General features: G+C 42.6%; 1 protein-coding gene across 1 annotated transcript in view; it reads left to right on the top strand.

The window, feature by feature from the left end:
- Positions 1–799: 799 nt before the first annotated feature.
- Positions 800–13,250, top strand: part of mertka (c-mer proto-oncogene tyrosine kinase a) — a 40,490-nt gene continuing 28,039 nt past the window's right edge. The window contains exons 1-5 of the mRNA XM_038974540.1: positions 800–1,067; positions 5,321–5,504; positions 5,757–5,960; positions 6,217–6,317; positions 6,544–6,717. Of these exons, the coding sequence (XP_038830468.1) occupies positions 875–1,067; positions 5,321–5,504; positions 5,757–5,960; positions 6,217–6,317; positions 6,544–6,717 (856 nt within the window). The 5' untranslated portion in view covers positions 800–874. The remainder of the gene's footprint in view (positions 1,068–5,320; positions 5,505–5,756; positions 5,961–6,216; positions 6,318–6,543; positions 6,718–13,250) is intronic.

Below are 13,250 nucleotides of genomic sequence, written 5' to 3'. Positions count from 1 at the left end.
CTCAAAAATATAAATAATCGATATTTGGCACCTCCATTAGGGCAAGGCATGAGTGCATGGAAGTCTACCATGGAATGTAGTTGTATTCCACACAGGAAGCAAACAGGGTAAGCAACAAAAAGTGTTATTGTCACACCTTGATCTGTACCTGCCTGCCGTCCTGTACCTTTTCCACACGTACCTGGATTACTGACCTCTGCTGACCCTGAGCCTGCCTGCCGTCCGGTACCTTTGCCCCACCTATCTGGATTATTAACCCCTGCCTGTCCTTGACCTGTCTTTTGCCTGCCCCTTTTGGATGAATAAATGGTTGTTAATTCGACGTTGTCTGCATCTGGGTCTTACCTTGAAACGTGCTAGTTATGGTGTTCTTTCATTCCAACTGACATTCAACACAGCAACAGTACATTCATTTATGCATAAATGCATATGTCTATAACACAGTCCCCCTCCAAAACTACACATATTTGGTTAGTAGAGACCCTACTGAATATTTTCCATCCCACTTTAGCAGAGTCAGGTAGAAATGTTTTCTCTGTACAGACAAATTCTCAACATAACATCGCATTTTTTCATTATTGGTTTAAAAATATATATATTTTATTTGTTTTCATACATTTCTTTGTGGCATAATAAAAGTGGCCATTGATTAAAATTCAAAATATTTTGAATGAGTTATCCACATTGCTTAGCTTTTTTATAATCCGGGCTTTGATTTTGAAGGTTTTGATTTACCATACCATATGGCGTCATCGTTTGTGCTGCTGGCAGAACACTAGTGAAGCGTTTATATGGACGAAACAGCTTGGATTCTAGAGCAAAATAAATGTCTGTGTTATTCAATGATGTTGAGAAATGAGAATGATAACTATTTATGGTAACGTGTCAGATCGTACGACTTCTAGAAAACAGTTTCATTTTTATTGGAGAGGAGGTGGTAGCGGATAAAGTCCTATTGTCTGCGCACTGCACATTATTTACTATGGCGAAAAAGTCAACTACGATACATCTATGGACTATTTTACTTTCTACCAGTGTTGGCATAATTTGGGGGAATCTGGCCAGTGGTAAGTTGCAATGTAACAATTTTGCTGGTTGGAGGACTTTGAACAACTCTTTCTGTCAAAAGTTAATTATGTCTTTGATGAAAATCAACGGCTGTTTTTCAAGCAATTCATTGTCGATGTTTCATTGTTGTTCATTTTGAAACTTGAGTTTAATATTTGTTCGATTGTAAATTAATTCCATAGAGTGATTTCTTGTGAGCATGTATTTATTTGGTAAACATGTTGAAACATACATGTATCCTTAGTGGGGGTTACAAAGGGTCTATAAATTTGGCACATTTTAAAAGTACTTGTTTATTACCTTAAAGATAAGCCCCCAGTACTCAATTGTTTATGTTTTTGTTTTCATTGGACAAAAGTAAAGTTGTTCTCATCAAATACCTTGAACACTTCAAATAGGCGTATAGAAATCCAATGCTATTTGCATGTGGAAATCTCATGGGATCCATTTGTTTATGTTTTTGTAGGGGCCCCTGAACACTCTCTTATGGTATTACATTATCGTACAGAGTGTAGCTTTAATCCCAGCCTACAGTATATGCTTGTCGGCTTTTATAAGGCCAAATCCAGGTGGTACTGATTAAAAACTGCCTGGAATTTATATGACCTCCCTGTAGCATCCAATGCAACTTCTGAAGGATTCTAGGTCTGACCAGTTACTTGGAATGCACAAAGCTGTAGGGCAGCCCTACACTCCAATGTGCCGTTTTTGTTTCACTGCAGTGTAGTGTTTTGATGTATTGTTAAGGGTTTCGCTGATCAGTGAAGTCTGCTTGACTCTTTTAGGGACCTATAGTAAGGACAAACGTTCAGTGCTGAATAGATTAATCCCTCTTTTATTCTCCTCCTCTCATGTTTAAAACCAGCAGGCTCCAGACCTCGTAGGGTAAGAGTTGAGTACCCCTGAGTTATGGGATGATAAATACTGTCTGTATACGAGGGTTTTAGTGCAGGTACAGTCAACTAGCGCTTGCTAACGTTAACCACCTAGCAAAAAAAAATAATATATATATATTTTTACAAATCGATTCTTGGAGTCACAGTATCGATATAAAAACTACACAAATAATATTGCGATGCTCTACTGTATCGATTTTCACCCGCTTCTCTAGGTATGTGTAGGGTATGTAGCCTACGACACCGTGTGTGAAGGGGAGAAGTGAGAGAACAGGTTGGCCTTTAGACTCTGCCATTACTAACAAAGTGGATCATTGCTTCCAGGGAGGCAGAACCGTTTGCTTCCTCTGATAACAGATTATTTTAACTCTGAACTGCTGGTATTCCCCCCTTCCTCTCGGTCCCAGTGAAAGCTGGTGTCAGTTCCCTTACAAACAAATGTATGAGCTTACATTTATTTCACTATTGAAACCATATTTTCACATGTATACATTTAGAGAACCATATTTTCAAATGTATACATTTAGAGTTCACATGTTAAAACCACTTTTTCACATGTGAGGAAATTGCAATTTCACATGTGAAGATCTCAGTTCACATGTAGAATTGCAAGTTCATTAGCAGTTTCATTAGCAGTTTCAAAATCTGGGGTTGAAATAATGTTATTCTCCTCACATGTGAAAAGATGTTTCCACCGGTGGAATTAGGACAGTGGTGGAAAAAGTAACCAATTGTCATACTTGAGTAAAAGTAAAGATACCTTAATAGAAAATGACTCAAGTAAAATACTACTTGAGTAAAAGTATAAAAGTATTTGGTTTTAAATATACTTCAGTATCAAAAGTAAAAGTATACATCATTTCTAATTCCTTATGTAAAGTAAAACAGACAGCACCATTTTCTTGTTTTTTAGCCAGGGGAACACTCCAACACTCAGAAATCATTTACAGATAGCCAGGGGAACACTCCAACACTCAGACATCATTTACAGATAGCCAGGGGAACACTCCAACACTCAGACATCATTTACAGATAGCCAGGGGAACACTCCAACACTCAGAAATCATTTACAGATAGCCAGGGGAACACTCCAACACTCAGACATCATTTACAGATAGCCAGGGGAACACTCCAACACTCCGACATCATTTACAAACAAAGCATGTGTGTTTAGTGAGTCCGCTAGATCAGAGGCAGTAGGGATGAACAGGGATGTTCTCTTGATAAGTCTGTGAATTTGACCATGTTCTTGTCCTGCTAAGCATTCAAAATGTAACGAGTACTTTTGGTTGTCATGGAAAATGTATGGAGTAAAAAGTAAATTATTTTCTATAGGAATATAGAGAAGTAAAAGTGGTCAAAAATATAAATAGTAAAGTAATGTACAGATACTCCAAAAAATGACTTAAGTAATATATTAAAGTATTTTTTACCTAAGTACTTTACACCACTGAATTAGGGTGACCACGTCTAAAAAGCCCAAATGCGGGACAAGGGAACAATTTTGTGTGACATTCACGGAACAGTGGACAGAATAATTTTTTGGGGGGACAGGCTAATGGATGACATTCAAATGGCAACATAGTTCTGCTGTATGAAGGTCACTTCCTGTTAAAGGGGCAATCCTCAGTTGTAACATTCCATTTTGGACTTGTAAATGAATGATATGTACCCATAGATTTTTTAAAGAATATAATGTATAATGTAAATGCCTCATGAGTGTATCCCATCAGAAGCCAAAATATAAGCTTGTTTTACTCCAATGTTTGTAAATAAAGTAAATGTAAACAGTCACTGTATAGCCTAAAAGCATGTTTAAAACCATCATTTTGATATTATGGATGGTCAGTCCTTGCATCCATAGCGTGGAGTGGTTGAGAGTGGTTGCATTTCTCCAGCCCCATCCCTCAGCTTTTTACTGAAACTGTGGTGGGGAGAACACTTTGTTCATGTTTCAATTAAGGATTGCCGCTTTAAACACCTTTAATAGAGTAATAGTGATATTAAATGGAGAAATCCTTTAGTGAGGGAGTTACTTTTGTGCCAATAATACCAAGTAAAACTTCTAAAGTCGAATGATCTTGAAAGCAAAACATAAACCCAAAAGTATGGATAGCAAAACAAAATATTGCATGGAAATAATTTCAAAATGGGAGAACAAATTAATTGTAAATGGACACAAAAAAAATGTTTTCAGGGATTTTTCTTTAATGATAATGCGATTAAATAAAACACCTCCCTCTTTCCTGCAATTTTCCCTAGCTTTGGTTATGTTACCCTGCTGCTTTGGTTATGTTACCCTTATGTTACCCTGCTGCCTTTTTTCCCAGTTCCATGTTTTGGCACATTCATTCTAGAAACATAGCTACTGCTGGTTTGCCTCAGAAGCTAAGCAGGGTTGGTTCTGGTTGGTCCCTGGATGGGAAACCAGATGTAGCTGGAAGTGGTGAAAAGTAACATGTAAAAAAAAAAAAAATGTCACATGAGCAAAAAACTAATTCACCAGGAAAAGTACATGTGAAACTTCACACGTGTCTGTGTGAAAATCTCAACTAATAAACATATATATATTTTTAACACATTTCACGTGATTTGTTCATACGTGTTCACACGTCTGAAAACAAAAGGTGTTTTTTTTTCAAGTCCTTTTTTTCATGTGTTTTTTTGTTGTTGTAAGGGCTAGCCTGGTCCTTTATCTGTGCTGGTTGTTGAACTATGACCATCGGGTGTTTGCAAGACAGCAAAAACAGATCTGGGACCAGGCTAAGTGGCAGTAGCCTGTCTTGAGATTTTACAAGGATATTGCCATACACACATTTGCTTCGTCCCATATCTGTTTTTTGCTGTCTAGGCAAGACTGTACAAACAGATCTGGGATCAAGCTATATGAATATTACTTTGCTGAGATATCCAAGGGAGGACCAGGAAAATTACTGAAATACTCCAGATATTTGGGAGATTCCTCTGCTTACACTGTATGGTTCCTCCCTTAGCACAGGGAGAGGGAGAAACAAATGCAGAGTGGTATTGAATATCAAATTAGCTGTTCCACCCCCTCCTATACAATCTCAATACAGTTTGTTTCCATTTGAGTTAGGCTAATCGTGGTAGCTTGAATCATTTGAGTAGTTCTTACTCTGAGGGCACAATACTAAATGTAGGGAACTGAAATGTTAGTTTCAATTGCAGGTTATTCTCCAATCCCCCTGTGACGTTATTTTGTGTTTTTTTGTTATTGTGAGAAATACAGTATATAAAGTTATTGACTATTAATCTAAGGTAGGAGAAATGACAGAGATGGTCTATAATATTGTAACAGGCTTTGGAAATGACCGTCCCTTCCTGCTCACATACAGGTGAGCATCATGGGAGTCCCTATGTTTACCGTGTCTCTGGAGGACGTGGCCGTGGCGGGGTCTCCCCCCACAGGCCAGGGCGTCAGGGTCGGTCCTCCCAGCCCACTGTACCCCCCGAGACCCTCATCGTACCAGCCCATGCCCCGAGGGTCCACCTTAGCCAGGACGACATCATGAAGCTGAGGTTACTATCTATCAATCACTTGTTTGTCTTGTTGTCTTTTTTATTATCATTAGGTAGATGTTATTTGTTTTACCATTCTGAACCCCTTTGGGAATAAGTCTTTGTATTAATCAATGCGTGAGCTATCCTCTGAGGTTTAAATCACATCTTACTGATGAATGTTTCATTTGCAACCGTAAAATTCAACAACATTTAACTCAACTCAACTTCCATTTCATTCAACTCAATTCTACTCTATTTGATTCCATCCAGGTTCAAGCCTACGGTGGGGTCGGTGCACCTATCCGAGGGCCACGAGGCAAAGTTCAACTGCTCCATCGACGTCCCTGACGCCAACCTGGACCTCACCGTGCTGTGGTGGAAGAACAACATGGAGCTGGCTGAAAACCTGCAGGTGGTCATCAATGAACTACAGACCGTCACACACGGGGTCATGACCCTGCTGTCCACCGTCAGGTAACTGTGATGGGAGGACTTGGGTGTGAGCAGGGGACATTCATGGCAGACACAGCATGTGAAGAAAAGAGCATTTGGATACTTAGATCCTTGCAATTTTTTGTAATTAAACTGCCAAGCTTTCAGTCACAGTCGACCTTCGTCAGAGCATAGAAACACAAACACAATGTGACACAGAGAGTGCAATCAGTATTATAAATCAGGTGGTTCTAAAATGTCTGGATTGCTACATTTCTCCACTACTTGTGTGTTTCAGCATAACCCATGTGCAGAGAGCTGACTCTGGGGACTACTGCTGTAGACTGAGAGTCAGTGACATAGAGATAGAGTCCCAGCCTATCAGCATCCAGGTCGAAGGTGAGTCCCAACATCATACAAGTGCTTCAAATGGATGACAAGGGTTTCCATGACTGGTTCTTATATACTGTGTCTTTTAGGTGACCAGTTTGAGCAAGACGAGGCGTAGAATCACTGATCTTGATCATAATAAGTAGTTATTAGCAATGTAAGGTGATTCTGCACAGCCTGACTGCAATGTAGTCGATCTCAAACATGTACTCTGTTTGTCTGTGTGTGTTTTTAGGTCTACCAACGTTCACCAGACAGCCTGATGACAAGAACGTAACTCGTAACAGCCCCTTTAACCTGTCGTGTGAAGCGGTGGGTCCCCCGAATCCTATCAGGATCCACTGGCTATGCAACGGTGTGCCTGTAATAGGGTACATTACCTCCTCCCCCAGCAACTACACTGTACCAGGTGAGAGAGACACACACACACACGCGGGCACATGCACAGGCTCATGCACAGATGAGCACACGCACGTGCATATACATGCACACACATATGCACACACACACATATGCACATACACGCACGCACACACATGCACATACACACACACACATGCACATATACCCACATATGCACCTACACACATGCACATACACACGAACATGCACAAACACACACATATGCACATACAATCTCTTGCTTTAATATGAAGTATTGAACTGGCTGCCAATATTATCTCAGTACCTCTTTCTGGGTTTCACAAAGAGTCTGGAGGTGTATTGGATTGTTCTATTGCTCCATCATCTTAGTTTGCATCCCAAATGCCACCCTATTTCCTATCAAGTGCACTACCTTTGACCAGAGCCTCTGGTCTAAAATGGTACACTACATAGGGAATATGGTGCCATTTTGGAGATACCCTTAGCCTTTCTCCTAAGGCCTAGAAAACCTCTTAAAATAAAAAAAAGTGGAATTCCACAACGCGCTTTGCCCATTTTGCTAAACTTTGAATTCAGGTCATTGGCTAATACACAGACGTAGATTGAATAGGGATCTTAGCGGCTCACCTGATTCTCTCCTTTATAACACCACAAATGTACTGTAGGTCATGTTGTATTTTGCAATGTTGAGTTGGGTTTTCTGGCATACAAAATCCCCTAGGTCCTAAAGAAAATGTGTGCATAGGTCTCTTAAGGGAAATGTTTTGTTCTGTGTGCATATTATTAAGATTGAAAACAAATGTCCCCTTATCTGAATTAAATTACCTTGTTATTTCATTAAAATGAATTGTTTCATGTAAGAGAGAAAGAGAGACCGGGAGGGTGAGAGAGAGAGAGAGAGAGAGCGAGAGAGGGAGAGATAGATAGAGACCGAGATAAAGAGAGAGAGACTGAGAGATCGAGATAGATAGAGAGATAAAGAGAAAGTAAGACTGAGATAGAGGAAGTAAGACCAAAAGAGAGTATGAGGACCAAGAAGAACTTGTGTTGTGGATTATGGAGGGAATACGGTTTCCTCATATCGCTGAATGTCCAGGCAGTCTAGCACATTTGGTTGGTTATTCATAAGCGATGGTAAAGGACATTTGTGTCAGTGTTTGTGTGTTTATCAGTGTAAAATGTGCAGAGCTGTGTCCTACTCAGCTGTAGCAGAGATGTGTTGGAGGTCTGAATACTATGATGTCAGTCTGTCTATCTACAGTCTCAGCATCTGTCTCTCCCTTTCTTTCTCTCCATCTCTTTCTCTCTCCCTCTTCTCTCCATTTTCCTCTCTCTTTTTGTCTCTCACTGTGTGTCTCTTACAGTCTCTGTCTCGTGTCTCTGTCTGTCTGTCTGTCTGTCTGTCTGTCTGTCTGTCTGTCTGTCTGTCTGTCTGTCTGTCTGTCTGTCTGTCTGTCTGTCTGTCTGTCTGTCTGTCTGTCTGTCTGTCTGTCTGGACTGTATACTAAGATAACCATGTTGGTTATTGGGGAAACTGGATCCTTTCAGTTAGTTTGGTGGGGAGGAATCTGATATTGACAAGGGTCAAGATAAGCTTTTTGTGCAAGAATGTTTTGTGTGGTTTGATGAATGGGAATGTGTTGTGTGGTTTGATGAATGGGAATGTGTTGCGTGTCAAGACCAGTGGTGCCATGTTTTTACTCCATACATTTTCCTTGACCCCCAAAGTACTCGTTACATTTTGAATGCTTAGAGTAGGACAGGAAAATGGTGCAATTCATGCACTTATCAATCGAACATCCCTGGTCATCCCTACTGCCTCTGATCTAGTGGACTCACTAAACAGAGAACATCCCTGGTCATCCCTACTGCCTCTGATCTAGTGGACTCACTAAACACACATGCTTAGTTTGTAAATGACGTCTGAGTGTTGGTGTACCCCTGACTATCCATACATTTAAAAAAAAATATTTAAAAAATTGTGCTTTCTGGTTTGCTAAGGAATTTAAAATGATTTATATGTTTACTTTTGATACTTAAGTATATTTTAAACCAAATATTTTTTAGACTTTTACTCAAGTAGAATTTTACTGGGTGTCATTTTCTATTAAGGTATCTTTAGTTTTACTCAAGTATGACAGTTGGTTACTTTTTCCACCACTGCTCAGGACTGAGTAGGCTACAACATGTTGGCCTGGAGATTTGCTAAATTAGTTATGATTTGAATCCTGGACTGACAGAGTGGGGACTGCACCTTTGAAACGCTCCAAAACACCTAAAGGGACCTTAATGATTCATTAGTAATAAATATCTTGAAGCTGAGCAGTGTTGTGAGCATAAAACTTGAAGTTACCTGCCTCCGTTAGGTTCTCCCACAGACAAACACCTGTCTTCAATGTGAAAACATAACATTGGCTCTATGCAATTTACAGCAGTTAATTTACTTGGTGACCTGGGGCCAAGCATTCTTTATTTTTTATATATTTTTATTTGGGTGGGGGGGTAGATCAGCTTTAATATTGCATATAGATTGTGGGTTCTATCAAATTGTTTGGTGGGGACATTGTTTCCAATCCCCCATATTTAATTGTATTTTATTCTTTCATATATTTTCCATTGAATTTATGAATCTAGGGCCTCCCGAGTGGCTAAAGCACTGCATCACAGTGCTAGCTGTGCCACTAGAGATCCTGGTTTGAGTCCAGGCTCTGTCGCAGTTGGCCGCGACCGGGAGACCCGTGAGGTGGCGCACAATTGTCCCAGCATCGTCGAGGGTTAGGGGAGGGTTTGGCTGGCAGGGATGTTCTTGTCCCATCGTGCTCTAGCGACTCCTGTGGCGGGTTGGGTGCAATGCACGCTGACACGGTTGTCAAGTGTACAGTGTTTCCTCCGACACATTGGTGCGGCTGGCTTCCAGGTAAGCGGGCATTGTGTCAAGAAGCAGTGCGCCAGTGCTGTGTTATGTTTCGGAGGACGCACGGCTCTCAACCTTCGCCTCTCCCGAGTCCGTACGGGAGTTGCAGCGATGGGACAAGACTGTAACTACCAATTGGAGACCATGAAAAAGGGGTACAAATAATTAATGAATCTTTTGAGCTCTGTGGTTTGATTTGGGTCCGGTACTGTTCAGTTTATATACACTGCTCAAAAAAATAAAGGGAACACTTAAACAACACAATGTAACTCCAAGTCAATCACACTTCTGTGAAATCAAACTGTCCACTTAGGAAGCAACACTGATTGACAATAAATTTCACATGCTGTTGTGCAAATGGAATAGACAAAAGGTGGAAATTATAGGCAATTAGCAAGACACCCCCAATAAAGGATTGGTTCTGCAGGTGGTGACCACAGACCACTTCTCAGTTCTGGCCTGGAGGTCATTTTGCAGGGCTCTGGCAGTGCTCCACCTGCTCCTCCTTGCACAAAGGCAGAGGTAGCGGTCCTGCTGCTGGGTTGTTGCCCTCCTACGGCCTCCTCCACGTCTCCTGATGTACTGGCCTGTCTCCTGGTAGCGCCTCCATGCTCTGGACACTACGCTGACAGACACAGCAAACCTTCTTGCCACAGCTCGCATTGATGTGCCATCCTGGATGAGCTGCACTACCTGAGCCACTTGTGTGGGTTGTAGACTCCGTCTCATGCTACCACTAGAGTGAAAGCACCGCCAGCATTCAAAAGTGACCAAAACATCAGCCAGGAAGCATAGGAACTGAGAAGTGGTCTGTGGTCACCACCTGCAGAACCAATCCTTTATTGGGAGTGTCTTGCTAATTGCCTATAATTTCCACCATTTGTCTATTCCATTTGCACAACAGCATGTGAAATTTATTGTCAATCAGTGTTGCTTCCTAAGTGGACAGTTTGATTTCACAGAAGTGTGATTGACTTGGAGTTACATTGTGTTGTTTAAGTGTTCCCTTTCTTTTTTTGAGCAGTGTATATATGTTACCCCTTGGTAGTGTTATCAAAAAGCACTGCATTGATTTTCACTGCTACGCACACGATACACAACTTTACATTTGTGTCACCAGTAGTCCAGACACAGTGGTGAGTTGTAGGGCCTTTAGTAGTCCAGACACAGTGGTGAGATGTAGGGCCTTTAGTAGTCCAGACACAGTGGTGAGTTGTAGGGCCTTTAGTAGTCCAGACACAGTGGTGAGTTGTAGGGCCTTTAGTAGTCCAGACACAGTGGTGAGTTGTAGGGCCTTTAGTAGTCCAGACACAGTGGTGAGTTGTAGGGCCTTTAGTAGTCCAGACACAGTGGTGAGATGTAGGGCCTTTAGTAGTCCAGACACAGTGGTGAGTTGTAGGGCCTTTAGTAGTCCAGACACAGTGGTGAGTTGTAGGGCCTTTAGTAGTCCAGACACAGTGGTGAGTTGTAGGGCCTTTAGTAGTCCTGACACAGTGGTGAGTTGTAGGGCCTTTAGTAGTCCAGACACAGTGGTGAGTTGTAGGGCCTTTAGTAGTCCAGACACAGTGGTGAGTTGTAGGGCCTTTAGTAGTCCAGACACAGTGGTGAGTTGTAGCGCCTTTAGTAGTCCAGACACAGTGGTGAGTTGTAGAGCCTTTAGTAGTCCAGACACAGTGGTGAGATGTAGGGCCTTTAGTAGTCCTGACACAGTGGTGAGTTGTAGGGCCTTTAGTAGTCCAGACACAGTGGTGAGTTGTAGGGCCTTTAGTAGTCCTGACACAGTGGTGAGTTGTAGGGCCTTTAGTAGTCCTGACACAGTGGTGAGTTGTAGGGCCTTTAGTAGTCCAGACACAGTGGTGAGTTGTAGGGCCTTTAGTAGTCCTGACACAGTGGTGAGTTGTAGGGCCTTTAGTAGTCCTGACACAGTGGTGAGTTGTAGGGCCTTTAGTAGTCCAGACACAGTGGTGAGTTGTAGGGCCTTTAGTAGTCCAGACACAGTGGTGAGTTGTAGGGCCTTTAGTAGTCCAGACACAGTGGTGAGTTGTAGGGCCTTTAGTAGTCCAGACACAGTGGTGAGTTGTAGGGCCTTTAGTAGTCCAGGCACAGTGGTGAGTTGTAGGGCCTTTAGTAGTCCAGACACAGTGGTGAGTTGTAGGGCCTTTAGTAGTCCAGACACAGTGGTGAGTTGTAGGGCCTTTAGTAGTCCAGACACAGTGGTGAGATGTAGGGCCTTTAGTAGTCCTGACACAGTGGTGAGTTGTAGGGCCTTTAGTAGTCCAGACACAGTGGTGAGTTGTAGGGCCTTTAGTAGTCCAGACACAGTGGTGAGTTGTAGGGCCTTTAGTAGTCCAGACACAGTGGTGAGATGTAGGGCCTTTAGTAGTCCAGACACAGTGGTGAGTTGTAGGGCCTTTAGTAGTCCAGACACAGTGGTGAGATGTAGGGCCTTTAGTAGTCCAGACACAGTGGTGAGTTGTAGGGCCTTTAGTAGTCCAGACACAGTGGTGAGATGTAGGGCCTTTAGTAGTCCAGACACAGTGGTGAGTTGTAGGGCCTTTAGTAGTCCAGACACAGTGGTGAGTTGTAGGGCCTTTAGTAGTCCAGACACAGTGGTGAGTTGTAGGGCCTTTAGTAGTCCAGACACAGTGGTGAGTTGTAGGGCCTTTAGTAGTCCAGACACAGTGGTGAGTTGTAGGGCCTTTAGTAGTCCTGACACAGTGGTGAGTTGTAGGGCCTTTAGTTGTCCTGACACAGTGGTGAGTTGTAGGGCCTTTAGTAGTCCAGACACAGTGGTGAGTTGTAGGGCCTTTAGTAGTCCAGACACAGTGGTGAGTTGTAGGGCCTTTAGTAGTCCAGACACAGTGGTGAGTTGTAGCGCCTTTAGTAGTCCAGACACAGTGGTGAGTTGTAGGGCCTTTAGTAGTCCAGACACAGTGGTGAGTTGTAGAGCCTTTAGTAGTCCAGACACAGTGGTGAGTTGTAGGGCCTTTAGTAGTCCTGACACAGTGGTGAGTTGTAGGGCCTTTAGTAGTCCAGACACAGTGGTGAGTTGTAGGGCCTTTAGTAGTCCTGACACAGTGGTGAGTTGTAGGGCCTTTAGTAGTCCAGACACAGTGGTGAGGTGTAGGGCCTTTAGTAGTCCTGACACAGTGGTGAGTTGTAGGGCCTTTAGTAGTCCAGACACAGTGGTGAGTTGTAGGGCCTTTAGTAGTCCTGACACAGTGGTGAGTTGTAGGGCCTTTAGTAGTCCTGACACAGTGGTGAGTTGTAGGGCCTTTAGTAGTCCAGACACAGTGGTGAGATGTAGGGCCTTTAGTAGTCCAGCCACAGTGGTGAGTTGTAGGGCCTTTAGTAGTCCAGACACAGTGGTGAGTTGTAGGGCCTTTAGTAGTCCAGACACAGTGGTGAGTTGTAGGGCCTTTAGTAGTCCAGACACAGTGGTGAGTTGTAGGGCCTTTAGTAGTCCAGACACAGTGGTGAGTTGTAGAGCCTTTAGTAGTCCAGACACAGTGGTGAGTTGTAGGGCCTTTAGTAGTCCTGACACAGTGGTGAGTTGTAGGGCCTTTAGTAGTCCTGACACAGTGGTGAGATGTAGGGCCTTTAGTAGTCCAGACACAGTGGTGAGTTGTAGGGCCTTTAGTAGT

Source organism: Salvelinus namaycush, chromosome 35, assembly GCF_016432855.1.
Source record: "Salvelinus namaycush isolate Seneca chromosome 35, SaNama_1.0, whole genome shotgun sequence".
In the NCBI taxonomy this organism is placed as follows: Eukaryota; Metazoa; Chordata; class Actinopteri; order Salmoniformes; family Salmonidae; genus Salvelinus; species Salvelinus namaycush.
The sequence above is the reverse complement of the archived record's forward strand: the minus strand, read 5'-3'. Positions and strand labels throughout refer to the sequence as shown.